The sequence below is a fragment of the Aotus nancymaae genome, unplaced genomic scaffold (assembly GCF_030222135.1).
Source record: "Aotus nancymaae isolate 86718 unplaced genomic scaffold, 86718_ANA_hifiasm-v0.15.2.pri h1tg000161l, whole genome shotgun sequence".
NCBI classification, from domain to species: Eukaryota; Metazoa; Chordata; class Mammalia; order Primates; family Aotidae; genus Aotus; species Aotus nancymaae.
Genome location: NW_026988576.1, coordinates 184,854 through 212,623, shown reverse-complemented (window position 1 = coordinate 212,623; position 27,770 = coordinate 184,854). Strand labels below are relative to the sequence as shown.

General features: G+C 38.2%; 1 protein-coding gene across 1 annotated transcript in view; it reads left to right on the top strand.

Annotated features, from left to right (window-relative positions):
• The window catches only part of NALCN (sodium leak channel, non-selective), a gene marked incomplete at its 3' end in the record, with an annotated part of 335,842 nt that overhangs the window by 123,225 nt on the left and 184,847 nt on the right, over window positions 1-27,770 (top strand). Inside the window, exon 11 of the mRNA XM_064371774.1 lies at window positions 23,269-23,400. Within this exon, the coding sequence (XP_064227844.1) occupies window positions 23,269-23,400 (132 nt within the window). The remainder of the gene's footprint in view (window positions 1-23,268; window positions 23,401-27,770) is intronic.

The window sequence follows — 27,770 nt, the reverse complement described above, 5'->3', positions numbered from 1 at the left end:
TTTCATAGACTACCTTTTCATTTTCTTCATAGTTATTTATTTCTGTCAGTTTAAAAATGGAGGGTAATAAGAGGAAAAGCTTACAATGAATATTGATAATAAGTATTATTTTGTGGTCCTCCTTCTGTCCTGTATTTGATGGTGACAATGCTGCTAATATAAAACTACTACAACTATCTTTAGTACTATCACTAAACTACTAATTACTAATAGTAATCACAATAATGACAATGATCATCGTGCTAGCTTCTTACCTAAAAAGCACTTTTATTGACATTATTTTTTAATCCATCAACTGATATTTACCGAGTACCAACTATGTGCTAGAGACTAAGATAGTCCTGAAAGAAACAAGCACATCTCCACTCTCATAGAGCTTACAGTGTGCTTGAGGGTGGGATGAAAAAAGGCAGCATTGAGCTAGCAATCACAAGAGTGATGGGGGGTTTGAAAGAAGTAATGCAAGATGCAATGAGAATATTTAAATTGAGGTCCTCTTTGTCTAAGAGGTCAGGGAAGGTTTTCATGGAATAATGTATAATCTTAAAACCAAAACCATAAGTAATCCCAGCATTTTGGGAGACTGAGGCAGGCAGATCACCTGAGGTCAGGAGTTTGAGACCAGCCTGGCCAACATGGTGAAACCCTGTCTCTATTAAAAATACAAAAATTAGCCAGGCGTGGTGGCACATGCCTGTAATCCCAACTATTGGGAAGCTGAGGCACAAGAATTGCTTGAACCTGGGAGATGGAAGTTGCAGTGAGCTGAGATTTTGCCACTGCACTCCAGCCTGGGCAACAGAGAAAGATTGTCTCAAAAAGAGAAAGAGAGAATGAGGAAGAGAATGGCTAAGGATGTGGTTTACTATAACCCTATGATGTAGAAAGACTGACATGCATAGTCAGCCATTCATAGGAGAAAGTGGTGATTCAGAGGACATAGGGATATCTCCTGAAGTTACATTCACCCAAAAGGAGAACCAAAGACTAGTGGCTGGGTCTCCTGGTTCCTAGTTCCATGCTTTATCCAGCAGAAAAAAATATGCAAGAAATCATAAGTTTGTGATAGAGAAATAAACTATCACTACTCCAAGTGCCAAATCAGAGTTGTATGGGACCCAGAGCTTTAAAATCTATTGAATCCTTGTGAATAGATGCTTCAAGGTGGCAATCTGAAATTAGGAGGCAAGTCAGCCTCTTTATCATAAAGACTTGAGAATAGCAAGGGATTAATGACAAGGTGAAGTGTGATGACAAAACCAATTAAGGAGATAGTAAAATAAAGATTGGAATGGAGTAGGGATCGATGTCGGGCTTGAAGTGTATAGATGTGGCGTCTCAGAGACCCCTATATGAAATACGTGTTATAAATATAGCAGCATGCTTATGACATTTTATGAATGTGACTCATATGCCTACAAACTGGGGGAAAAGGGGGGTCAGGTAATTCAGTATGATGCAAGTTTCATTCAACTCAACTTCATGTGTTTGGCCCTCAATAAAGCTTTCCAGAGGCAGCAATGAAGCGCGTATGGATGAAAAGTGGGATGGCCAAGAGGTTGTCATTTATAGCGAGCAAGAGCTGTGAACAGAGAGAGAATACATTTCCATGCCTGAGCAAAAAATAATTAATTAAAAGAAAATAATTAAGTGAAGATACATTGAAGATAAAGTGGTCAGGAAATACCTGATGGCTTTTACTAATGATTAACGCCATCTAAAACTGGGTAACAGGAAAATTTTCATCGGAACCATCCACTCACTGGCCTATACTATCAGGGTATGTTACCCTCAAGGCTGAACTTCTTTTTATTTTTGAAACAAGCAAAATGTGAACGTGTCCTCATAAAACAATTTAATATGGAAATAAAATTAAAAGGAAGAACTTATTTTAAATCTTCTTTCAATGTATCCTTCCTCGTTCTTCTTCCCATAGGTAACTTGGAGGTTAATGTTGAGTCGATTCTTCTGACTCCTGCATTTCCTTCTGCATTTATACATTTTATCTTACATGGAAAAGCATTTCTGCCTCCAAGAAGCACTGACATTTTCAAAGAATGCTTCCTCTTCCTACACCCCTTCTTTCTCACTCATCCTTCAGAACTCAACTCAAACTATCACTTTCTTATCCTCAAAAACTAACCCAAGTACCTCTGTTAGATGTTTTCGTATCATCTGATACTTTTCTTATATGTTTATCATAATTTTAATAAAGTAAATAAGGGTATAATTAGTTATTTGATGTCTTTTTCCCCTATCAGGAAAAGTCCCATCACTTTAGAGACCATACCAGAGTCATGGTTACCACTGGAACTATGCATTAGACATGAGAGATGGTCTATCATGTTTATTAACTGAGAACAGTGAAAAAAGGAGCCAGTACCTTCTTGGCTTATGAAAGTACTTACTTGACTTCTCACTTAGAAGCTGCTCTGTTTATCCTGCTGGTCTTATCTCCAAAAACTAGAAATTGAATAGATTGTGGCAATAACACCCTTTTCCATACAAAACATGTATTTCTATATGCATGTCACTGGAGTCTAAAGCAAACAGTACATTTGGAGTTTGCTTCCAGAAAGTTCCTCGCACAGGTTTTAGGGCTTTGGATTTATCCAGATAGTTTTGCCAGGACGTCTCCTCCAGTCTGTGGTAGCAGAACCTTGCTAGAACATAACCCTCACTTCTGTTATGTCTAATTCTATCAGAACTCTTTTCATCTTGTAAGCATGTAAGATAACTTTGTCTAGAAATACAGTGTCAGGAATAGCATCATTGAAAAGAACCCACACTAATTCTGTGTTAACAGAAAGATAGAGTTTATTGGAATGAAACATTTGAACGGACATAATTAAATGGAATTTGTAATTTTGTAATTGTTGAAATAAATTAGAACAAATGAGGTATCAATAATATCTGAGAGATAGCAAACTGATGGTTGAGTTCCTGTTTAACTATTAGGAATTGTTGATTTTGTTTAAAGTGGAACTTTGTTTTTAAGTTTGACCCAAAGTTTAAAAAACAGTATTTTACATAAAAACCCATACGTCCTACCCGTCCTGTAAAAGAGAACGATCTAGCGACACAGAGCTTTCATGTCCACCTGGCTAAAGTTGGCCATAGCTGGGTGGTGACTGCCACATTAGCAGAGGCAGAGAGGCTCTACTGCGTCTCAGTCTCCCGACTCTCCGCGTTGTCTCCACTGCACTGGAAGTGAGGGTTGTACTTACCCACGGACTCATACGTTTATTTTTCTAAGAGTATGGAAATATTTCTCTTTGTCGATGACTCTATGGTGTAGAAACAAGTAATAAATTCATAAGTATATAAATGTATAAAGATACACAAATGTGTGGATGAATGAATAAAGAATAAATACAAGGCATTTTATTTTTTATTTTTTTATTTTTGTTTTATTTTATTTTATTTTTGAGACAGAGTTTCACTCTTGTTGCCCAGGCTGGAGTGCAATGGCACGATCTCAGCTCACTGTAACCTCTGCCTCCCGGGTTCAAGCGATTCTCCTGCCTCAGCCTCCCGAGTAGCTGGGATTACAGGATTACAAAGCATTTTAAAAGCACCCTGTGATTACAGAAAACAGTGAGAAATAAACCTGATTTTTAAGGAAAAAAAAAAGGCTATTCTAATGTGTTAAATATGTAACTCTAAACCTAGTTTCCACATTATGTTACCTGCTAGGTCTCAGGAGGCACTTGTTTGAGTGACTCATGGAATAAGTGAAAATAATGTAACTTTAGATTACAAAGATTGTGTAATAACAAGTACTGCATACATTTCAGTGATTCCAAAATAGCATTTTCCTATATTTTATGTTTTTAACATTTTAAAACTTTAAAATCATAACAGCATAATTGGAGGCTACCTCAAATCCTCTTATAAATGAAACGTACTAAAAAATCAGAACTTTCTTCATGGTATTATGTATTATACTTTTCACCTTCTCTTCTACTCTCTGTGTCCTTGTCCAGTTACTATAAGTGATTAGGTAATTTAAAAAAGCAAGATTGATTAAGGTGGCTTAATTTTCCTCACTATTATTAAATTAAATACATGATGTAACTGATGCTTCCATAATACTGAATATTTTATGTGTAATAATTTATTCTTCCTTTGTGTGTATGTGTATATTTATATACACATTTATATACACACATTAATATATATATGTATAGGTATCTGTGTATACACATATATGTACAAACATTGCAGGCATAAAACTATTAGGATTTTGTGTATTTCAATGAGCAGTGATTTGGATCACACATTAGCAACTATTTTTAAATTGTTTTCTTACATTCCCACATGTGCACATACATATTTTACCTTATATCAAACATTTCCGTTATTATGGTATTTGATTTCTCTTTACATATATTGGTTATGGACATATTCAAATGAATTAGGGCACATAAAAGAGCTTCTTTCTCTTCTACAGAAAAAATAGGCTCTATTGAGCCATTTGTAGAGGAAAATATAGGCACCTTTGGTCTGCAATTTGAAAGCACAAGTTTATTTTGTGTTCTGAGACACAAATTATAATAACAATCATAGCTATTGTTATAATTAGAATAGGAACCATATGCAGACATGCAAGGAAAAGATTCAATTTGGTGCCCTTAAAGTGATGTTTCTGTTTTTTGTTTTTGTTTTAGTTTTTGAGTCAGAGTCTTGCTCTGTCGCCAGGCACCAGGCTGGAGTGCAGTGGCGTGATCTCAGCTCACTGCAATCTCCGCCTCCTGGGTTCAAGCAATTCTCCTGCCTCAGCCTCCCAAGTAGCTGGGACTAGAGGTGCATGCCACCACGCCCAGCTAATTTTTGTATTTTTTTAGTAGAGACGGCGTTTCACCATGTTGGCCAGGATGGTCTCGATCTCTTGACCTCGTGATCCACCTACCTCGGCCTCCCAAAGTGCTGGGATTACAAGCGTGAGTCTGTTTTCATAATAAATGAAAATACACATACCTGTAAATTTAATTGCAAGACCACAAGTTCAAAAAAGGAAGACTAGCAAAAAGGTATTGTTTTTTCGCTTGGTAAGTTATGTGTGGTAAGCTCTTTAATGCTACTCATTAAAATTTTTCATTCATCAACTTAATCATATTAATTTAGCTAGGACATTTCCTATGTTTATCCAGTTATTAATGAAATGTATACCATGCTTAATAAGGCTAAGTTTAATAAGATATTCAGTATGGTAAATGTGTGCAATCCCTAATAAATTTATCTCCACATTAAAAACAAATAATTGAATGTCCTAGAACCCCTGAAAAATCCCCTCCCATCCTCTGTCGTGCCTGGAATGTCCTTCTGGCTTTTTCTCATCTCTGTGCATTGCTAATATGCTTATCACCTAGCGGCCCCTCATTCCTGTTCCTGTTTTTGGTCCATACTGTGGGGACAAGATGGCTGGTGATGAAAAAGAAAAGCCTAGAAACATAGATAAGTCAAGCCCCACACTTGGTCTCTTTTCCTTTTTTTGCTACAACTGCCTAAATGCGCGTCTCCCAGCATGACCTCCTCACCTCCCCCTCCTGCCTCCCCAACCACAGATTCCTTATCTTCACTTGATGCATAAATACCCACTACAACGTCTTTTTTTGAGACTACGTGCTATTGTAGTCTGTTAGAGGTAAGGCTCTGGACACATATTTCAGTTATACTACTTACTAGTGGTAGGCAATAGGACATGTTTAAGTAAAATGGGGATGATAATTCTTCTTTCCTGGGTTTAGGAGAATTAGTGAGTATTTATGTCTTAGTAAAGAATTATTTGATGGGAAGGAACAGACCATCTGCTCAAAGGGAACATTTATTGCAAGTGTCATTTGGCCTTTCTCTGCCTGTTTCTCACTCTCTGTTTGAGCCACATGATTTCTGTCTGTGCACCTATCTCTGTTTTCTCACCTTGAACACTGGCTTTATTGTTTTGTGGTTGTTTTTTTTCTCCTTGTGTATTACCCAAGTATGGCTAGTTGTGTCTGCGTTTAATGACCTCCCAATCAAAGGCCCTAACGAGACTCCCCAGAAAACACCCGAAGGTGAAGGTGCACTGGGAGAAAATGAAGTTGCATTGGGGGCATCAGAAAAAAGAGGCACGGCCGGAAGCACCAGGGCGAGAGAGCGCAAATGGGAGGAAGCAGCAGGTCTACTTAAGCAAAGTATTGGATTTGCCTGCAGAGCAAACCCAGTCATTTGAAACCTCCCCTTTTAATCCCCTCTGAAAGCCTTGCTCCATCTCAGTCTGCTGGAACCACCACTCAACCACCCTCCTTAGCTTCATGGAATGGGTGGAGAGAGGACACAACTCTTTGGTCATATTGAGTAGTGAGACTTGACTGCAGTACTTACAACTCAGGGATAATTTTTCCTGTTAAACTTTTGAATCTTACAGGACTTGAGAAGTGCATTATGGGCTAAAGAAATACTCAGTAACAGTCTAACCCGAAGCTCAATCATGCTGTATAAGATAGTTTCTTTAGAGAAACACCACATAGTTTCTGTAAACTTACAAATGGACAACTTGTAAATTGGCATTATTTTACAATATAATATTAAGTCAATCTCCTTGCATTTAAAAAATGCATATTCTGAAATAATTTAGAAACACAGATAAGCAAAAATACCTATGTGTCTGTTAGAAATAATAATAGCTAATATTTATGGACCACTCACAGTGTGTCTTATTAGGTTTTAAATTATTTAATGCTCACAGTACCATAAATGTTGATACTAATATGATCTGTTTAACAAACAAGGAGGTTGAAGGCACAGACAACAAAAGGAATTTGACGTAGGTCACATAATTACTGAACGGGGATTTCATCTCAGGCAGTCGACCTTATATTTTTAACCACTTCATTTTCATCCCTGTGTAGTACCCTACTGTAAAAATACCCCACAGTTTGTTCATTCATTTATTCTTTCCATTACTGATGGACATTGAGCTTGTTCTATTGCAGATATTCTAAGACCTGTTTGCCCTTTGAATACACACATGAGAGAGCTGTTCTAACATATATAACTAGGAGAGCCATTTCTGAGTTAAAGGATATAAACACCTTGACTCTCTGAGGTATGGCAAATGGCTCTCCAGATGATAACGCTATTTTTTATGCCTTCTAGAAACTTCCAAGAGTGCTCATTGTCTACATCTTCATCTGCACTTGACGTTATCAGGCTTTTACACCTGATGGCATGAAATGATGTCTTGTAATATAAACTTGCATCTCCCTGATTACAGCCTATGGATGTTGAACATTTTTTCTTTTTTTTTCTTTTTTTTTTTTTTTTTGAGACAGAGTTTCACTCTTGTTGCCCAGGCTGGAGTGCAATGGCGCAATCTCAGCTCACCGCAACCTCTACCTCCCGGGTTCAAGCAATTCTCCTGCCTTAGCCTCCTGAGTAACTGGGATTACAGGCATGCACCACCATGCCCAGCTAATTTTGTAATTTTAGTAGAGATGGGGTTTCACCATGTTGGTCAGGCTGTTCTTGAACTACCAGCCTCAGATAATCAACCTGTCTCGGCCTCCCAAAATGCTGGGATTACAAGCGTGAGCCAGCATGCCCAGCCAAACAATTTTTGATAGATCCAAGGACCACAGATTTTCTGTAGATTTCTTGTTTATCTCATTTGCCCATTTATCTGTTGATTTTTCTAAGTAATGTTCAGAAATTCTGAGTGTTTCTAAAGGGTATATTGTTTCTTTCCAAATAAAAAATTAAGATATTAGATATGAAGATAAATCTAAAATATTAACGCTTAACACAAGTACCTTTTTCATCTCTCCCATCCTTAGTCAATAAGGCAATTCTTTTATGTGGCATTAAAGAAACCGATTAGAAAGTTTCTTCATTGTGTGCTTCAGTGTGAATCTTAGAAAGGTGAACGTTATTAAGTGACTCTTTCAGCTTAACACTGAGCAGTTATGTAGCTGTTTAAATCCTATTTTAGCATAAGCAACAGCTGTGGGAAGGGTCACTCCAGTGCTTGATAAATAGAAGTCTGAAATTGGACCCTTAGTCCTCAGCGGCTGCTCTGACAAGCTGCTTCCCACTTGCTGCTCAGGTAGGAATTTTCATCCCTTGACAATTTGACAGATATGTCTGCACACTTTTGAACCATCTTCCAACACACCCCCGTGGTCTATTACCAGAAGGAACGTCTCTGACAAGAGAATGAAAGTACATATGCATGAGGCCTGGAACGATGGATCTCAGTTTCCCTCTGGCAGCACCCTACTGTGTGCCTCCTTCTGTGCAAAACAGAGGGAGGTAACAGGCTCTTGCCGAAAGTAGGTCAAATGGTGGCAGAATCATTCCTGTCGTGTTTTAATGCTCTTTGAAAACATTTCCACCGAAGGCTAAGATTGAGGGGAGGTGGTCTGTGTGATGTGAGCATTTCATGTGATGAAGTGACATCCTAGGCACTCCTGAAAGTGTCTTTCTTCTTCATGAACCTTCCCACAAACTGGCAGATCATTTCAAGAATTGACGGAGGCCATGAGAATGTAGTTTCCCTCAAGAAGCTAACCTCTTCTACACTCACAGACCAGCGTGAGAAGACAGTGCCATCCAGCTAAGACCGTGTGGCCAAGGAGCACCTGGGACAATTTGATTAATTTCTCTAAGCCTCAGTTTCATAACCTGAAAAGTGAGGATCATTAACATCTCTCGGGGTTTTGTAAGAATTAGAGATGATGGACTGTACATACAGACACAGTGTGTGGATGCTGCAGGCCGTTCGCTCCGTAGACAGGTCTATCATTGCCATCCGCGCACTCTCTCAGTGCTGTTCACCATTTCCAGGAAGTATCCTGCCCATTTCCAGGAAGTCGGCTCTCTCGCAGGCCCCTGACCCAGTGACTCCAGCCTTTAGGGCCAGCCTTGCTTCCTTTCCAAGATTTTAGAAGTGTGCTTCCAAATGTCCAGCAGGCCTGTTTCCCAGGCATTCTCACAGACACATCACCCTTCTCATCATAGAAACTAAATGCACCCCTCTCCCCAACCCGTTCCCACAAAGAAAGGAGGTTTTCCCTGCATTTCCAGACACCTCCCAACCAACCTGTTGCTTTTCCTTTTGTCCTCTCCAAATACAATCTGATCTGACTTCAATTCTGTCATTAATTCAGTATTTTGAAATTTTTTGAGTCTTTCTCTTCACTCCACCTTCATATCCCTGCCCTCAAAATCAGGTCAAAGCTGCCCCTCTGATTCCTTGATTATATTTGGTCATTTTCTTTTTCATTTCTCTTTCTTCTCTGTTGCCTCATTCACGATAGGCACTTGGCAAAGACTTGCTGGATTATACGTGGTTGTGCACACCCAGGTGCGTTCATGTGCAGAACAACACAGGCTCACACACACCAGACCCAAATCTTACTCTTCCCCTAGACAGGTGTCAAATCATGTTTCTCCTAAATGCGCACATGTGTGTGCACACACACACACATGCATGCATGCATGCACACAGGGACACACAGGGACAGAGTCACACACATAAATGCACACATATGTACACACACATACACTCGTACAGGCTCACACATGCTCACACACATGCACACACACCTCAAACACACACAGTGACACAGACACACACATGCACATTCATGCACACACATACATACATATACACGGTCATGCATGCTCACACATGCACATATACTTACACACTATGACAGTCACAGACACACATGCACACACACATATGCATATGCACACACATACACTTATACATGCTCATGCACGCTCACACACCTCACATATACACACACAGTCACAAACACATGCACACACATGGATATACTCATTTTTACATGCCCACGCACCTCACACACATACACACACAGTGACAGTCACACACACATGCAAACATGCACACACATGCACATACATGGATATACACATACACGCTTAAGCACACACACACATACCTCAGACATGCACATAAACTCACACAGTGACACAGTTACAGACACACATGCACACACATGCACCCAGACATACATACACACACTTATACACATTCACACATGCACACTCACAGTGACACAGTGACACAGACACATGCTTGTGCCCACACATGCACACACACATGCATAAACACACTTGTACACACTCATGCATGCTCACACACACATACACTCACACACAAAGGCACACACACACATTAATTTTCAGTTTCTCAGAGGAATATAAAACAACTCCTTGGAGGAAAAGTTTGTAGGAAAAAGTGAATATAAAAACGGTTATGCTATAATTACCTGGAATAAATATTAAAACCAGGAAAAATACAATAGCTAAATGTGAAAAGGGGTAGCTAAAATGCTACTTGAAAAGGCCTATTGTAATCGTGAAGCCAGTGGCCAAATAAATTAAACAGAGGTGCCAATTGTATAAATCCTCAATGCTAAATATCCAATATATTTATTCAGATATATATTCAATATGTATTTAATATATCATGATTATATTTCAAATAATAATTATATTTAAAATAGACATCAGAAGACCAGGCATATTATAATAAAAAGTAAGATTAAATTATTAGTGTTATTTTTATTTATTTGTTTATCTGTCTTACTGGCAATTAAACAGTTTTGCTTCTTTGATTTTTAAACCTCATTGGAAGAAATATTCAAAACATTTTTAAATTATTTGCATGCCATGTTATCTCTAACTAAATTCCAGTCTTGTATTATATTTTCATCCTCCAGTTTGAATCAGTCCTGTAACTCTTGAGTGTTTACAATTATATGAATTAGGAGACATGCACTAACTTCTGCCAAGCATTTATAAAATGTTCATCAGAGACACATTTCCATCACCGAAGACTTTTTGCATTGCCACCTTTGGAAAAAATGAAGGATGAGGGGTTTTTTTTGTTTGATTTTGTTTTGCAAGTCTTGATTTCCAGGTTAAACACGCAGCCTTCTTTAAGCCTTAAGCCAGGGCTTGAAGCTGCTATGTGTTTTCTCAGTGTTCAACACAGTCCACAGTAGAAGGGCTTGGAGAGGCAATATGATGCCTTATGCACTCTGGTTTAGACATAATCTACAATGTAAATCACTTTGTATATCTCAGGCAGTTCAGTCCTTCACATTTATTTTTATGTTTTTCCTAAATACTCTATTGCAAAATGAGTCTCTCATTAAAGATTCTATGTAGCTCAAAATTATTTTATTTATTTATGCATTCATTAAATATCACAAGTGAGGTCCTACATTGCATTAGAAATACAGTGTATTAGAAAGGACAGTTAACTTCAATTTTGAATTAGTAATTTTTCTCTTGAGTTTAAGACAAAAGTTTTGTGTTCATCTGCCCATTGTTTAATACTAAAAATAAAAATATAAACATAAAAGTCAATTTGAAGTGATTCTAGAGGTAGGAATTTAATTAGCTATGGGAATGTCAATGACATCTTAAAACCATCATGGCGTTGTATCACCTGTCTAGCAGTCCTACTGTAGCCCTTCCTGACTTCTTACTAACTTACCCATGAAGACAAGGATAAAGAAAAACTCACAACAATACTGATAACTAAGATTAAGAAAGCACCTTTTGTCAAAACCTGTTGAGATTATTCAGTAACTGTGTGGTTGGTGAAGCATTAGTGAGAAAAATACAAAACATCATGTATATTCAAATTGTTGAATCCAGTGTGTGTCCAGCCTTTTAGGAACTCAGTATTGAAGTCTAGGAATACCAGGCTAAAAAAATAATGATTGGATTTTTCTACTCTTTCTAGACATCAGGGAACATGAGAGAAAATTCTTGTGGAAAGACTAATATTCTGATTTTTCTTATTACCCCTGTCGAGCCAAGTAAACAAGGTCAACACTTCCTCATTGAAAAGCCAAGATTTTAGCATTTTAATTCTTAATTTTGACTCTTGTATTTCACTGACACTTGAGTGTATGTCAGAATCAGAGGATCATGAAGGGACAGTCCCGGTGACTGCCATGGGCGGAGACTTATTGCTGGAATGTATATAGCGAGGCCTCCTTGCTTGACCATCACTCTGGGTCTTCTTGTGCCCAGAGCAGAACAGTGTGACTTCCTGGAATAGGAGATCATATTCCTTGAAGCAACAAGATTGTTATTACTTGAACTGTAGTGTCCTAACTTGTTTTACTCACTTTGTGTTGATACATGCCAAAGATAGGGAAGTGAGAGGGTCTTGGGACCACCATCTAAGTTAGAGCATCCCTCTTTTTGGAATCCTCACTAAGACACCTCAGGGGAAACTGGTTTTCTGAAGTTTGGCTCATAGTCCAATTGGCTATGTGTAGAGTACCAATGTTGCTTTCATTTAATACAGGAGAGAGAGAAATGTTTAGCCCAGAGGCTGCTTTCCTCAGAAGGAGGGAGAAGATGTTCCATGGCCAATTCAGTACATGGGGGTAATTAAGTCATATCAAAAATTGTTGTTGAATCTACTATGAGTTCAACCTTGTAGGAACTGAGTACTGAAGTTTAAGAACACCAGACTGAAAAAAATATATATTGGTGGGTTTTTTCTACTCTTTCTAGACACCAGGAAACATGAAAGAAAAATATTGTGGAATAACTAATATTTTTCATTTTTATTACCCATGTCCAGCCAAGTAAGCAAAGTCAATATTTCATTATTTAAAAGCCAAGATTTTAGCATTTTTTATTCTTTCTTCCAAGTCAACAATGAAGTCATGTGGGGGTACTGAGTTCTTAATCCGTAAATGATAGGTTAGCTAATTGAAAGGTTTTGTACATGTCATCATTTACTTCTCCTTCCTCCTACTAATCCATAAATGTGTAGGCCACAAAGTGTGAGGAAACAAGGAGATTTTAAGTAGGGTTGTGTAAGATAGTTTAAATTGTGAATATTCATCATGACATTGCACTCCGGAAAACACCTGTTGTCCTAAATTGAAGCTTTCATAAAGGAAATACACCATGTTTTAAATCCATTCAAGACATGATTTTATTGGACAGGTTATAGGAAAAGTTTTATTTTAAATATTTCTTACTTTAACTGGTATATTCAGATCTCTGTGGTCTTAGTGACAGTATCCCAATGCCCAGAAGTGGCTTTTGTGTGCTCCTAGTGCTTAGTGAGGCATCGTATCTAGGTGACTGCCATGGCGTTACGATTCATAATGAGTCTCTGAATAGCAGAGTAGGACTATATATAATGTATGTGACCCAGACTAGAGTAACAAGACTAAACACCTTAGAAAAGCCCATGAAATAGTCTCCCTTTCCCACAAGGGTTATTATTTATGATCAATGTGTGAGTTTTCCAATACCCTACATCAGACTCAAAGATGCCAGAAGAGCTGGGTGGTGAACAATCGAGTTGAAGTCCAGGAGTCCTGACTGTTAACATTTGCTAATTTCCATGGTGTAAATGCTCCCACCACAGCCGATTTCAAGTCACCAGCACGACATCAGGAAGCATGAAGGTGGAGAGAGATGTGGCTGCAGCTCCAGCGTCGCACAGCTCAGGCAAGCTGCACTCCCACTTCAGTCAGAGATGGTGTATACATGCATGCATGTCATACATGTCTTTGTAAACGTGTTGCAAAATTTTGTTTGCAAAAACTGCACATTTTGATGCCTCCATCCAAAGCACCTAGTTTCCAACATCGCTGTAGAGGGGAAGAGAGAGGGAGAGAGTTTTGAGAAGGCACACCCTTTCTCAAAGCAACACATCACTTCCATTTCCATTCTGGTGATGAGAACCAATCACATTGCTCCACTTCAGTAATAATAAGCTGAGTGATGTAAATGAGCAATATGCCAGGAAGAGGAATCCAGCTTGGTAGGTATAATAGCTTTTGCTAAACAACGAGGCACCCTAAAACTTAATGGCTTGGACAGACACTAACTTTTGCTCCTGAATTTGTGGATCAGTTGAACAGCCCTGCTAGTCTGAGCCAATCTCAGCTGACTGCGGCTGAGCTCACCCTTGCCTCTGCGGTCAGGCACTTATCAGCTGGCATCTCTGATTTGGAGTGTGGCTTGCTGTCAATTGGAATGAAGAGAATGACAGGGCCCATGGCCACCTGGCCACCATGCAACAGGCTAGGCTGGAGAGTTGATGTGGTCGCTCAGGGTTCTAAGAGCAGCAAGAGTAAGTTCTAATACACAAATATATCCAAGTCTCTACTTACCTCACCTTTGCTACCATCTCATTGACCCAAACAAGTCACATGGCTGAGTCTGGAGTCAGTGTGGAGGATACCGCCAAGGATGTGTGGATACCGGGAAGTGAATTCAATTCGAGGCCACTGGCTTCTTTCACACAGGCTAAGAGAAATTGAAAATCACTGGCTTGGCATCATAATCAGTCCTGCTCAGTGGCGATTTCTTTCACGCCAGCCGTTAGTGGTGTTTTTTTCCTTCTTGTTAAAATCTAGTTTGTGCTGTAAAGTCAAGAGAAGCTGGTGATTGAAAAAAAATTGCATCTATATTAGTTTGTTGATTTGTAATTTGACATCTAACCTTACTCCTACAGAGTAGAGTGAAAGCTATACTCACATGGCCTAGAAATAAAAGGTTCTGTTCAGACTTCCCTTACTCGGCTCTCCATTCCAAGAAAGAGAGCCAGCCGCTGATAGGGCATGGCAGCTGGCAGGGTGTCCACCAGTATCATACACTCTCGGTGCCTTTGTGGAGACTGACTTGTGGATTCCCTTCTGTCCTGGGTCTCTAAGGACACATCAGGAACAGACAGATGAGAAAGGCAGTCTCTAAGGACATCCACTGGTTCTGTTTTCAGTGTTGATGTTAAGTGTTGCCTTTTTAATATAAATTCTTTGTGTTGGACAGAATAATTGTGTATATTGATAGTAGAAGTAATGAATATCCAGATGTCTTCTAAATAAGGGAAGCAAAAGATGTACCACTTGCAAATGGGAGATTTATTTTAGGTTTTATGCATTTGGTCTTTTACATTGTGTCCTTGTTCTTATGTTCATGGCTCATATGCAAGCTGGTTTCTGAGAATTTCTTCATGTAATTGCATTGTTCTCCAAATATGTTTATTTCAAAACCCAATTAAAATACAACTTTTAGTACATGGCTGAGGCAGTATTCAGTGGATGAAACTTTTTTTTACTAAAGTGAGTTATTTTACTCAAGCAGCAATTTAAAGACTGATTTTATTTCTGAGCTGTAATATTCATTATCCTAATTTATATTTATTGCAACCTCTAGGACCACTATTTCGTCTCTTTGCCTACAGTCTTCAGAATCGTTAAGTTACTGTTCATAGGAAAAATTACTGAAGAAATTTAAGAGAAACAGCTTTCATAAAGTACTTAAGCATTTATACCACAAAAAAGATAAGATAGCTTTAGATCTTTTTGAAAGTTTATAAATGTTCACAGTCCATCTCAAGATTACTGATCTCTTTCACTTGATTTCTCATGTTATACCTTCAGACCTTCCCCATAAGTCAAGTTGCTTCCCCAAAGCATCTCTACTTTTAAATCCTTAGAGTGTTTTCCAAGACGGAAATCATGACAGTTACAGAGTGCACAGTGCCCACTACAGGTTAGACTCCACACTGAAGTCTCATTTATTTTCAAGTTACAGCCAAAAGATGTAGATGTCATCATACTCATTTCCTCTATGAGAAAACTGAGTCACAGAGAGGTTAAATCAGCCACAGAGACAAGACTTAAACTCAGCTCATCCTGTCTTCAAAATTGACATTCCATTAAACCAGGGCAATCTTAAACCTTTCTGTAAAGAACAGATTGTCGTCAGCTTTCAAACGCAGGGTGCATGTACTTAGACCTTCTATCCAACCACAAATACTTGGTAAGGAAGCTGCTCTCATTCTTTTTTAATATTTAGAGCAATGTTGACTGATGAATTTTGACTGCCTGATAGAGGGCAAGAAACTGCCTTCTTTGGGCTCAAAATCGCTGACATGTTTCTATCTCTGTGGACTTAGAAATCTACTTAGACTTTCTGAGCCTGTTTCTCCATCTGTAAAAGGGGGTGCAAAAGTATCTATCTCACAGAGTTGTTGAGAATTAAAGATGTTACTACCTCAGCAAGCAACATGCTTGGAATGAATCTTGGCACAAACCAAGCCCTCCAGGAAACAGAAGCTCTTATTTCAGTAATCTATCCTGTTGGTGTCCATTTTAATTGCGTGAGGAGCCCTCCCTGTGTTTGGCTTAGACCTCCACAGTCTCCTGAGGGGTTTGCTTTCACAACAGGACTGAGAATCAGTATTGGGAAAAGTGACCTTTCTTGTTCTTCTGCTTGAGGTTGGACTCAGTCCCATTATTCCAGATTCATTGTCTCATCACACTTTCTGACACAAAGCAGGACAAAAGCGTTGGTTGCTATTGTGAGCTTTATATTTGTAGTTGTCAATGTTACAGAGACCGCCCCGCCCCTCAACAAGTCCCCTTGTGTGGAACCCTATGGTCAGGTAGCATTTTGTAGCCGTGGGCACTTTTATACAATCATGTTTCATAGAAGGTGATTTGAGCTGGTGTAGAAGATGATTTGAGCTGGTGTCTGTTTAAATCGTTGACAATGCTGTGTTAGTTTCCTATTGCTGCTGTAACAAATAACCACAAATTCAGTGACTTAAAACCACACACATTTATTATCTTACAACTGCAATTAGAAGTCCAAATGGGCTTCATTAGGCTAAACACAAGGTATCAGCAAGGCTGCATTGCTTTTGGAGACGCTGGGGAAGAAATGGTTTCCTTGCCTTTTTCACCTCCTGCAGGCCACCTGCATTCGCATTTCTTAACTTTATGAGATCTATAATGGTGTCTTTACAATGCCTCCAAATGGTTGCAAAACTAACACATGCTTTGTCTTCATAAAGCCAAATGGATTTAGTTGATATTCGACCATGGAGCTGGGGTATGGGGACAAGGTTGGCAGCCATTTTTGTGTCGGTGTCACCCAACATATAACATTCCAGCCAGTATCTGTGATATTCTGTTCTAGCCATTATAGACTTTTAGAATCATGAAACTGTGAAGTTGTGCATAATTTTATAGGTCACCCAGTGCAGCCTGCTTTTAAGGAGTATCTTCTACAACAGTGCTTCTCAAAATTCAACATGCTATGAATCACCTGGGAACCATGTTAAAGAAACAGATACTGATTCAGTAGGCCTGGGATGGGGCCTGAGATCCTGCATTCTTAATAAGCTTCCACGATGTTGCTGGTCCAGAGACCACACTTTGAGTAACAATGTTCTAAAGCATTCCCGACAGATAATGCTGCCTCAGGGATTATCCTAGTGTAGATTCTTTGTATTTTGAAAATTCCAACTATCATATTCACAGGTAAGTAATTCTTGGATCAAAGCCAATTTAGCCAAAACATGTCCAAAACTTCTCTTTTTTAAAAAAAAAAGTAAACCAAAATAACATTGCAATTAAAGGAAACTTTAAGACATTGAATGTATATAAAGGGCTTAAAGGATCTTATATTAAAATATATAAATAAAAAATATGCCCACACATATGCAAATATACATATATATGTACACACACACACATATATACTAGAGATGTATGTGTTCATCTGTCTACATAGATAAGTAGAGAGATAGATCCTGCATCCGTTATTAAATAATGCAATTGTGAGGTCCTCAAGTCATATAATATTTTGTAGTACTGACTCAATTTTAACATTTTCCTCTATATGAATTTTTATTACAAAATAAAAAATTGAAAAGTACAAATTTGGACTTTCCTATAGATAGAAGCATGAGTCTACATGTAATGTCATCAGCCTTTTTACATTAAAGAAACTGATAGCCACTTTCAAGCACTGGCTGAATTGAATAGAGTTGAAGTGGGCTATGCCACTAGCTCTAACTTTAAAGCTGGAGCTACTGATTTTAATATTTAAATGTATCTACTGCACATATTTATCACCTTAATTCTTATTTAATACTTGAAAGTTACTGCTTTGGAGAAAGTCAGCTACGCAATGATTATAGTGTATCAAAATCCATTGTAAGTGATTATTTTAATAACTTGAACCAACAGGGACACGTAGACATTCAGACAAAAAACAACCTAATTATAATGACAGCACCAAAATGAAGCTGTGACAGTTACAAAACCAATTTAAAAGTTTTTTGACAGCCATGGCTAAAAGCTTTGTTTGGACCTTTCAGTAATAACAGTTTACTTAAGACATAAATCCATAGCTAAGGAAAATAGAGAAAGTTGTGGCTTTTCTGCCATGCAGATGAAATGGAAATCAGCAGAAATGTTTTTAATAGAACATTATGCTGAAAGGAGTATATAAAAGGAATAATAGCTATGGAATTTAACTCTCATAGTGCAAGAAAGACTATATAACAATAAAAATTTTAATGAGCATAGAAATGTGCCAGATGATTTGCCTATCTGTGTTATGAAGGTCAATCATTTCTGCAAGTAAATTGATATGCATGTAAACATGTTGATTGGCAGCTCTGGAATTTGGTTTTGTATTACCTGTAAAATAAAGTCAAAGGCAAATGGATATGCATCAATAGCCATGATGACAGGAAGCCTTAAAAAAAAATCTACTTTCTCAATGTCACTGGCATGTCTCAAATGATTAGACCCTTATCAATGTTACTTACCTCATTTGATTCTGGACTTAGTCTGATATACAACAAAATTAATTCTTCAACCTTGTGGGTAATTTCTCATTCCTGAACAGAAAAATACTTGATTCACAAAATTGCATTCCTTTTCTCTGCAAACCTTCATAGAATACTTGTAAGTATAATCACCATTCTAAGCCCTCTACAAATATTGACTCATTTAAAATTGATAACAACCCTTTGGAGTAGGTACTATTTTCTCCACTTTACCAATGGGAAAACAGAGGTTTAAGCTACAGTGCCAGTCAGTGGTGGAGTTTCAGCTTCAGGCAGTTTGGCCCATTGCTCATGCTGTAGGATAAGGAAGACCCCATGAAACACATACATAGAGTCATAGAGACATTGGCAGTGCTCAGAGGAGGCAGTCCTTCTTCTCTTATCTCATTTTAAGGCTGTGCTTTGGTTAGGTTCTTTGAGTTGCAAGGACTAAAGGATTCTCAGGTCAGATCGGATGGTAAGGGTATTTGTCCATAAGTACCCAGAAGAAATGAGACCTCAGAAAGAGGATGTGCGGTGGCACTAGTCCCTGGGCAGATGTGGCTCGGTGGTTTGTTGTTTGTGCTCAGTTCCTTTCCATAGGTCTGCTTCTCTCTCCTTTTTCTGCTGCCCAGGGCCTTCAGCCTCCGGTCTCTCCATTTAAGTATTCTCTACCCCACAGTGGGCAGTGGGCCCCAGAATGGACTTTAAATAGACTAGAGTATTTAAATACACTAGCCCGATTCTGTAGAGCACTTGCTGTGTGACCTTGGAAAAATGACTTAGTCTCTCTGAATTCTGTGAAATGTGAGTAATGTATCTCACCATATAGAGCTATAGTGGATATTAACACAAATAAAATAAATAACATATGAGTAATAGGGATCATGACCAAGTGGGACTTATCCCTGGGATACAAGGATGGCTCAACATATGCAAATAAATCAGTGTGATACATCATATCAACAGAATGAAGGATAAAAACTATATGATTATTTCAATTGATGCTAAAAAAAATTTTGGCAAAATTCAACATCTCTTCATGGTAAAACCCCTCAACAAAACTGGGGATAGAAGGAACATACTGCAACATAATAAAAGCCGTATGTGACAGACCCACAGCTAGTATCATACTGAATGGGCAAAACTGAAAGCCTTTCCTCTAAGATCTGGAACATGACAAGGATGCCCACTGTCACCTCTGTTATTCGACAATGTACTGGAAGTCCGAGACTGAACAGTTGGATAAGAGAAAGATATAAAGGGCATCCAAATTGGAAAGGAAGAAGCCAAATTATCCTTGTTTGCAGATGACATGATCTTATATTTGGAAAAACCTAAAGACTCCACAAGGAAACTATTAAAACTGATGAACAAATTCAGTAATGTTCTAGGATACAAAATCAACATACAAAAATCAGTTGCACTTCTATATGCCAAGAGCAAACAATCTGAAAAAGAAATCAAGAAAGTAATCCCATTTATAATAGCTACAAATAAAATAAAATATCTTGGAATTAAGCAAAAAATTGAAAGGTCTCTATAATCAACACTATAAAACACTGAGGAAAGAAATTGAAGAGGACACCAAAAGTGGACAAAAAAATATTGCTTGTTCATGAATTGGAAGAATCAAGATTGTCAAAATGTTCCTACTACCCAAAGAAGTCTACAGATGCAATTAAATCCCTTTCAAAATACCAATGATACTCTTCACAGAAATAGAAAAAAAAATCTAAAATTTATATGAAACCACAAAAGATCCGAAAGAGCCAAAGCTATCCTAAGCAAAATGAACAAAGCTGGAAAAATCAAATTACCTGACTTCAAATTATAATACAGAGCTATAGTAACCAAAATATCATGGCACTGGCATACAAAAAGACACATAGACCAATGGAACAGAATAGAGAACCCAGAAAGAAATCCACACACCTACAATGAACTTATTTTTGACAAAGTTGCCAAGAACATACACTGGGAAAAGACAGTTTCTTCAATAAATGGTCCTGGGAAAACTGGACCTCCATATGCAGAAGAAACTAGACCCCTGTCTCTCACAATGTACACAAATCAAATGAATTAAAGACTTAAATCTAACCTCAAACTATGAAATTACTACAAGAAAACACGGGGGGAAATCTCCAGGACATTGGACTGGGCAAAGATTTTATGAGCAATGCCCCATAAGCACAGGCAGCCAAAGCAAAAATGGACAAACAGGATTACATCAAGTTACAAAGCTTCTTCATAGCAAATGATACAATTAATAGAGTGAAGAGACAACACACAGAATGGGAGAAAATATTTGCAAACCACCCCTCTGAATAGATAAGGACCTCAAACAACTCTATAGGAAAAATCTAATAATCTGATCAAAAAACGGGCAAAAGATTTGAATAGACATTTCTCGAAAGAAGTCATACAAATGGCAAACAGGCATATGAAAAGGTGCTCAACATCATTGATCATCAGAGAAATGCAAATCAAAACTACAATGAGACATCATATTGCCCCAGCTAAAATGGTTTGTTTTCAAAAGTCAGGCAATAATAAATGCTGGTGAGAATGCAGAGGAAAAGGAACCCTTGTACACTGTTGGTGGGAATGTAAATTAGTACAACCACTGTGAAGAACAGTTTGAAGGTTCCTCAAAAAAACTGAAAATTGAGCTACCATATGATTTAGCAATCCCACTCCTGGGCATATACCTAAAAGAAAGGAAATAAGGATATCTAAGAGAAATCTTCAGTCCTGTGTTTGTTGCAGTACTGCTTACAATAGCCAAGGTTTGGAAGCAACCTACATGTCCATCAATAGATGAATGGATAAAGAAAATGCAGCACATATACATAATGGAGTACTACTGAACCATAATACAGAATGAGATCCAGTCATTTGCAAGACCACGGATGGAACTGGAGATCACTATGTTAAGTGAAATAAGCCAGGCATACAAAAATAAACATCACATGTTCTCACTTATTTGTGGGATCACAAAATCAAGATAAGCAAACGCACGGACATAGAGAGTAGAGGACAGTTGCCAGAGGCTGGGATGGGTAGTGGGGGTCCGGGGGAGGTAGGGATAGTTAATGAGAACAAAAAAATAGAAAGAATAAACAGGACCTACTATTTGATAGCACAGTAGGGTGACTGCAGTCAGTAATAATAATTGTACATTTTCAAATAAAGAGTGTAATATGATTGTAGCTCAAAGGACACCCCATTCTCCATGATGTGCTTATTCCACATTGCATGCCTGTATGAAAACATCTCATGTACTCCATAAATATATATATATATATATATATATATATATATTTATGGGTCCATAGTAAATATAAAATATTTATATTTATATATATTATAATATATATAAAGTATATATATTATTATATATATTAAGTATATAATATATATACTTATATAATTAAATATATATATTATATATATTAAGTATATATATTATATATAATATATATAAGTATATATAATATATTTATATATTATATTATATATAACATAAGTATATATAATATAAGTATTATATATAAGTATGTATTATATATAAGTATATATTATATATAATATAATATATAAATATATTATATATAATATAATATATAAATATATTATATATAATATAATATATAAATATATTATATATAATATAATATATAAATATATTATATATAATATAATATATAAATATATTATATATATACTTATATATATGTATATATATTATATATGTATAAATATAATATATATATATACTTACTATGGACCCATAAATATTTTAATGCAAATAATATGGCCTAGAACATAGTAAGCATTTAATATAGGATGGCCTTTATAATAATAGCCATTATTTTTAAATGTGTCATTATCTCTGTCTTAATGTAGGCAGTAGACTTGGGTCAGACTTGGGTTCCAGTATCGAGTCCATTTTCAAGCCCCGTGTGACAATGGGAAAGTTATTTAACCTCTTTGATCCTCAGTTTCCTTATTAGATAAGTTCCTAGGGCTACGATGAGTTGATTTATGTAAAGCATCTAGAAAGACTCCAGATAGATAGCAAGTACAATGTAGATGTCACTTACTAGAAGCTGTAGTAAAATTTTCAACAATTATTTATGGAAATAATAAGTGAAAAACAAATCTTAGGTTTCTCTTACTTCTCTAAAATGTTTTTGTCCACGGTATTCTCCCTTAACACAGAATGAAGGAATACTTGTTCCCTTAACACAGAATAAAGTAATACTTGTTTTGTGTTACCAGCTTTTTAAAAGCCGTTTATTCATACAGTCAGAATTAAGGATAAATACTACCCAACCAACCAATAAGAAAATTAAGATGCAAGCTATACACAAATTAAATGATATATGTTTTCCATTTTTCATCAAAAGTCTCTGAAACCATCTTCCTAGTCATTATTTAGCTGTCTGAAAGAAAGGTTCCCTTGCCCTCCCCATTCAGCAGTATGGGACATTGATGGCTTTATCTTGGAAGCCCTGTTTTGCATAGCAGTATATCACAAAGGTGCTGTCAGCCAAGGCCTAAGCCTATCAATTACATTTTATCATGAGATTTATTTCTTTGTTAAAAGTCTGTCTGTTTTGCCCCCTCAGAAAATGATGCGGTCATCCGTCTTCCACATGTTCATCCTGAGCATGGTGACTGTGGACGTGATCGTGGCGGCTAGCAACTACTACAAAGGAGAAAACTTCAGGAGACAGTACGACGAATTCTACCTGGCGGAGGTAAGCAGCTCTCCTCCACGCAGATCGCTGGGCAAGGAACAGGCGAACCGCAGACAGTGCCTCTTAGCGATGCAAAAGTGAAGTGTGGCGTGTTCATTACTTGACTTTCACCAAAGCTGAATCATTGTCTGCCTCTGAAGTGGTTCCTCTGGTCACAGTGTGGCCTGATTCATTTCCTGTCACCATGGGCCTGAGTCATCTTCCTCACAGTACGTCACGTTGCCAGGGTAACCCTTTTTCCCTGGGCCTGACTCCAGGATCTTGCTGTTTTCCTGTCCACCTCCTATTCTCTCTCCATTTCTTAGTTGCATTAGTTTGTTTCCAACAAAGTTGAAGCAGGCACAGACTCAGAAGATCATAAATAAGCAGCTCAGCTCAGCAATACCTAGAAGGGGGCTGGAAGGAAATATAGAGAGATGATCATGATAATTGCTGCACTAGAAATGGGTGTTGCAACCTACATTAAAGAATCAAATCAGTAGCAGGTAGGTTTCATGATTAAATAAGCATCTCCCTAGTACTCTACATATCATATTAGAGTTTTGGAATAGTACTTCCAATTGATATCTGATTATTAAAATATTTTAATTTTTATTTTTACCAATAAGTATTTTGCATTTACATTAAAATGTTTTAATGATTTTCAAAGATCTCTGTTTTTTTTCAGTGTAAAAAAATACCTAGGCTAGGCTTACGCCAATAATCCCAGCACTTTGGGAGGCCAAGGCGGGCAGATCGTGAGGTCAGTGAGGTCAGGAGTTTAAGAGCAGCCTGGCAAACACAGTGAAACCCCATCTCTAATAAAAATACAAAAATTAGCCAGGTGTGATGTCAGGTGCTTGTAATCCCAGCTACTCAGGAGGCAGAGACAGGAGAATCACTTGAACCTCAGAGGAGGAGGTTGTAGTGAGCTGAGATCATGCCATTGCACTCCAGCCCAGGCAGCATTGCGAGACTCCATCTCAAATAAAGGAAAACAAAACAAAACAAAACAAAAAAAACCTAAAATGTATCTTAGAATTCAATGATCACACACTTATAAAAAAATTGATTGACATGTGAAACCCATTTTCATGTAAGTGAGGTAGACATTGAAGCTGTACAATGCTTCAATAAATCCAGCCTATGAAAAAGCAAACTGAAACGGCAGAAAAGTCACGAGTTGATTATTTTTTATTTCAGAAGATTTTTTTCACATAAAAAAATCAGTTTGCCATATAATTAAGTATTCTTAGATTCCTGGAATTCTCTCAGTACATTAAAAGAATTGATTTGGTTAATAAAAATGTAATCTACCCACGCACAAACTTTTCTGAAAAAGGATTAATTGCATGCACCTATTGAGTGTAAACATCTATGTGAATATCAAGAAACATTTAAGTAGTCACTTCTGAATTCTCCTCTTCATGGAAGTGTGTCTCTTGAAACAAAATATCATTAATACAAAACTTTTACTGGACTACAGTCTATGTGAGGCAACGCTTGCCCAATAGCTACCTGGTAAATGGAGCTTACAATCTAGCAAAAAAAAATAAAAAGTAAACAATAAGAGTTTTGTGCTATGGAGAACTAATGACAGGAGTTCATGAAGAAGTTATATCCAGTCCAACCCCTGAAAAATAAGTACAATTTTGCTGAAAATCCATCACACAAAGAATGAATTGTCATTAAAAGCAGAGAGAAGGCCGGGCGCGGTGGCTCACGCCTGTAATCCCAGCACTTTGGGGGCTAAGGCGGGCAAATCATGAGGTCAGGAGTTCAAGACCAGCCTGGCCCCTCTCTACTAAAAATACAAAATTTAGCCAGGTGTAGTGGCGGGTGCCTGTAATCCCAGCTACTGGGGAGGCTGAGGCAGGAGGATCGCTTGAACCCGAGGGGCAGAGGTTGCAATGAGCCGAGATTGTGCCACTGCACTCCAGCTCAGGCAACAGAGTGAGACAGTCTCAAAACAGAACAAAACAAAAAGGCAAGGAGAACACTGGATTGACACTAATATTTGCAGATAAATTTCTAACACAGGGAAAGATCATTGAAGGAATCCCCACCAAGTTATTTCTGTTCTTCCTGGGAAGTAGGAAGCAAGGTCTGCATCTGGCCAGATGATGAGATGGTGAAGGGGGAAGCTGGAGAAGAAAGGGAAGAGGGGAGAGATACCTTGGGACAGGCAAAGAATTAATTAACAATACAGCAAATGCAACATTAAAGATCCATTTAGGACTACAGATTTACAGTGATACCAATTTAGACAGATCTGCGACTTTTTAGGCCTGTCTAAGAAGAGGGAAGAGGAACATTTAAATCAATCCAGCTTTAGGGGTTTTTTCAGGCTGGGGGAACTGAGAAACGAAGGGAAAAGACATATGGATCGCTGGTAAAGGAGTTGAAATGATGACCCTGTGGTCTCTGTTGTGGAAATAAAAGGGGAATAGAGGAGTGAAGGTGAAGAATATGGTTAAAGAACAGGTACCACTGAAGTCCTGGAACTAGAAAAGGTTGTGATCAGAGAGTGAAGTCTGGGATTTTACAATTCTGGAGTAATTCTGAGAAATAAAATACAAAATTTAGGGTATCACATGGATGTGGGTGGCTTAAACATATTGATGGAGTCGAGGCAGAAATGGAAAGGACGGTTGAAGCTAAGGTACTGACCGAGTCTTTACACGGACATTGAAGTCACTCAGAGTGAGACCAGTTCTTGGAGAGAAGAGTGGAGTCAGGGAGCAAAGTCACAGGGAATGAGCCAGTGACTGATGGGCAGATTGACAGAAGGACAGAAGTCAGCCACAGGGAGAGTGGGTGACAGCATGTTTTAACCTCATGGAATACATCGCAAAAAAAGTATCAAGGAAGCCGGGCGCGGTGGCTCATGCTTGTAATCCCAGCACTTTGGAAGGATGAGGCGGGTGGATCACTGGAGGTCAGGAGTTCAAGACCAGCCTGTCCAACCTGGTGAAACCCTATTTCTACTAAAAATACAAAAAAAAAAATCACCATGCTCAGGATGAACATGTGGAAGACGGGTATGGTAGTGGGTGCCCGTAATTCCAGCTACTTGGGAGGCTGAGGCAGGACAATTGCTTGAACCAGGAGACGGGGGTTGCAGTGAGCCAAGATCACACCATTGCACTCCAGCCTGGGTGACAGAAGTAAAACTATCTCAAAAAAAGAAAAATTATTGAGGAGTAATGGATGGGGCACCTCTTCCTTGTCCACACATTCTACCAGAAAGGGCTGGAAAGGGCTGCAGGGATAGCTCATGCATTTGGGAGAGAATCAGTTGAGGCACAGGCAGAAAGTAGATTCTGGGAATAGAGATTAAGAATGTAGAGGAAATTGTTTAACATAGGAGGGATTCAAAGATTAGTTCAAGGCTCTGAGGAAGGAAAGGTGGGAAGAACGATGAGGTGAAAGAATGAGACAAAAGTAACAGCATCAGTGGGTAAAGAGCTGCTAACAAAAAGGCCAGGGAACAAAAGCAGAAATGACCACAAGAGATGACGATTATGCTCATCTCTCTGTGAGGAGTAATCTGCATCTGCTCCTGAAGGCATCCTGACGTTAGAGATTACAGTAACATCGCTTTTGTGATCTAGACCAGGGTGGGCACGTGGTCACACTAAATCAGTCCTGGAGCACAAGTGAATGGGCCCTCCTGACTGGCAACAGCAAGGAATGGAATTCTTTACTAAATTTCACCTAACTTTTTCACATACAAAATTGATCCTTTCCTAATGTGTATGGTAGATGATTCATCCTCAGACTGTAAGAAATTCCAACAAAATATCAAATAATTGAATACTGTAGAGTTGACTGGTTACTATTATTTATTTAGAGTTAGAGCCTCACTTTGTCACCCAGGCTGGAGTGCAGTGGTGTGATCTCTGCTCACTGCAACATCTGGCCCCCAGGTTCAAGCGATTCTCCTGTCTCAGCCTTCTGAGTATCTGGGATTACAGGCGCGGGCCACCACGCCGGGCTGATTTTTGTATTTTTAGTAGAGAGGGGGGTTTCACCATGTTGGTCAGGCTGGTCTCCAACTCCTGACCTCATGGTCTGCCTGCCTCAGCCTCCCAAAGTGCTGGGATTACAGGCACGAGCCACCGCGCCCGGTTGACTGGTTACTATTTAAGTGCATTGTAGAGTCTAGGAGCAATTGGTAAATCCTTGTCTTTTTTCTTTTTCTTTTTTATAACATTAAAAATAAAAACAACCCCAACAACAGGCAAACAGGACTGGATGGTAGAATTCAGTATATATTATATGCCCAATAATTGTTGTCCCCTTACAATAATAAGAAGAAAGGGGGTGGGAGGAAACTTTGAGAGGTGGTGGATGTGTCAATGGCATTGATGGTAATGGTTTCACAGGGG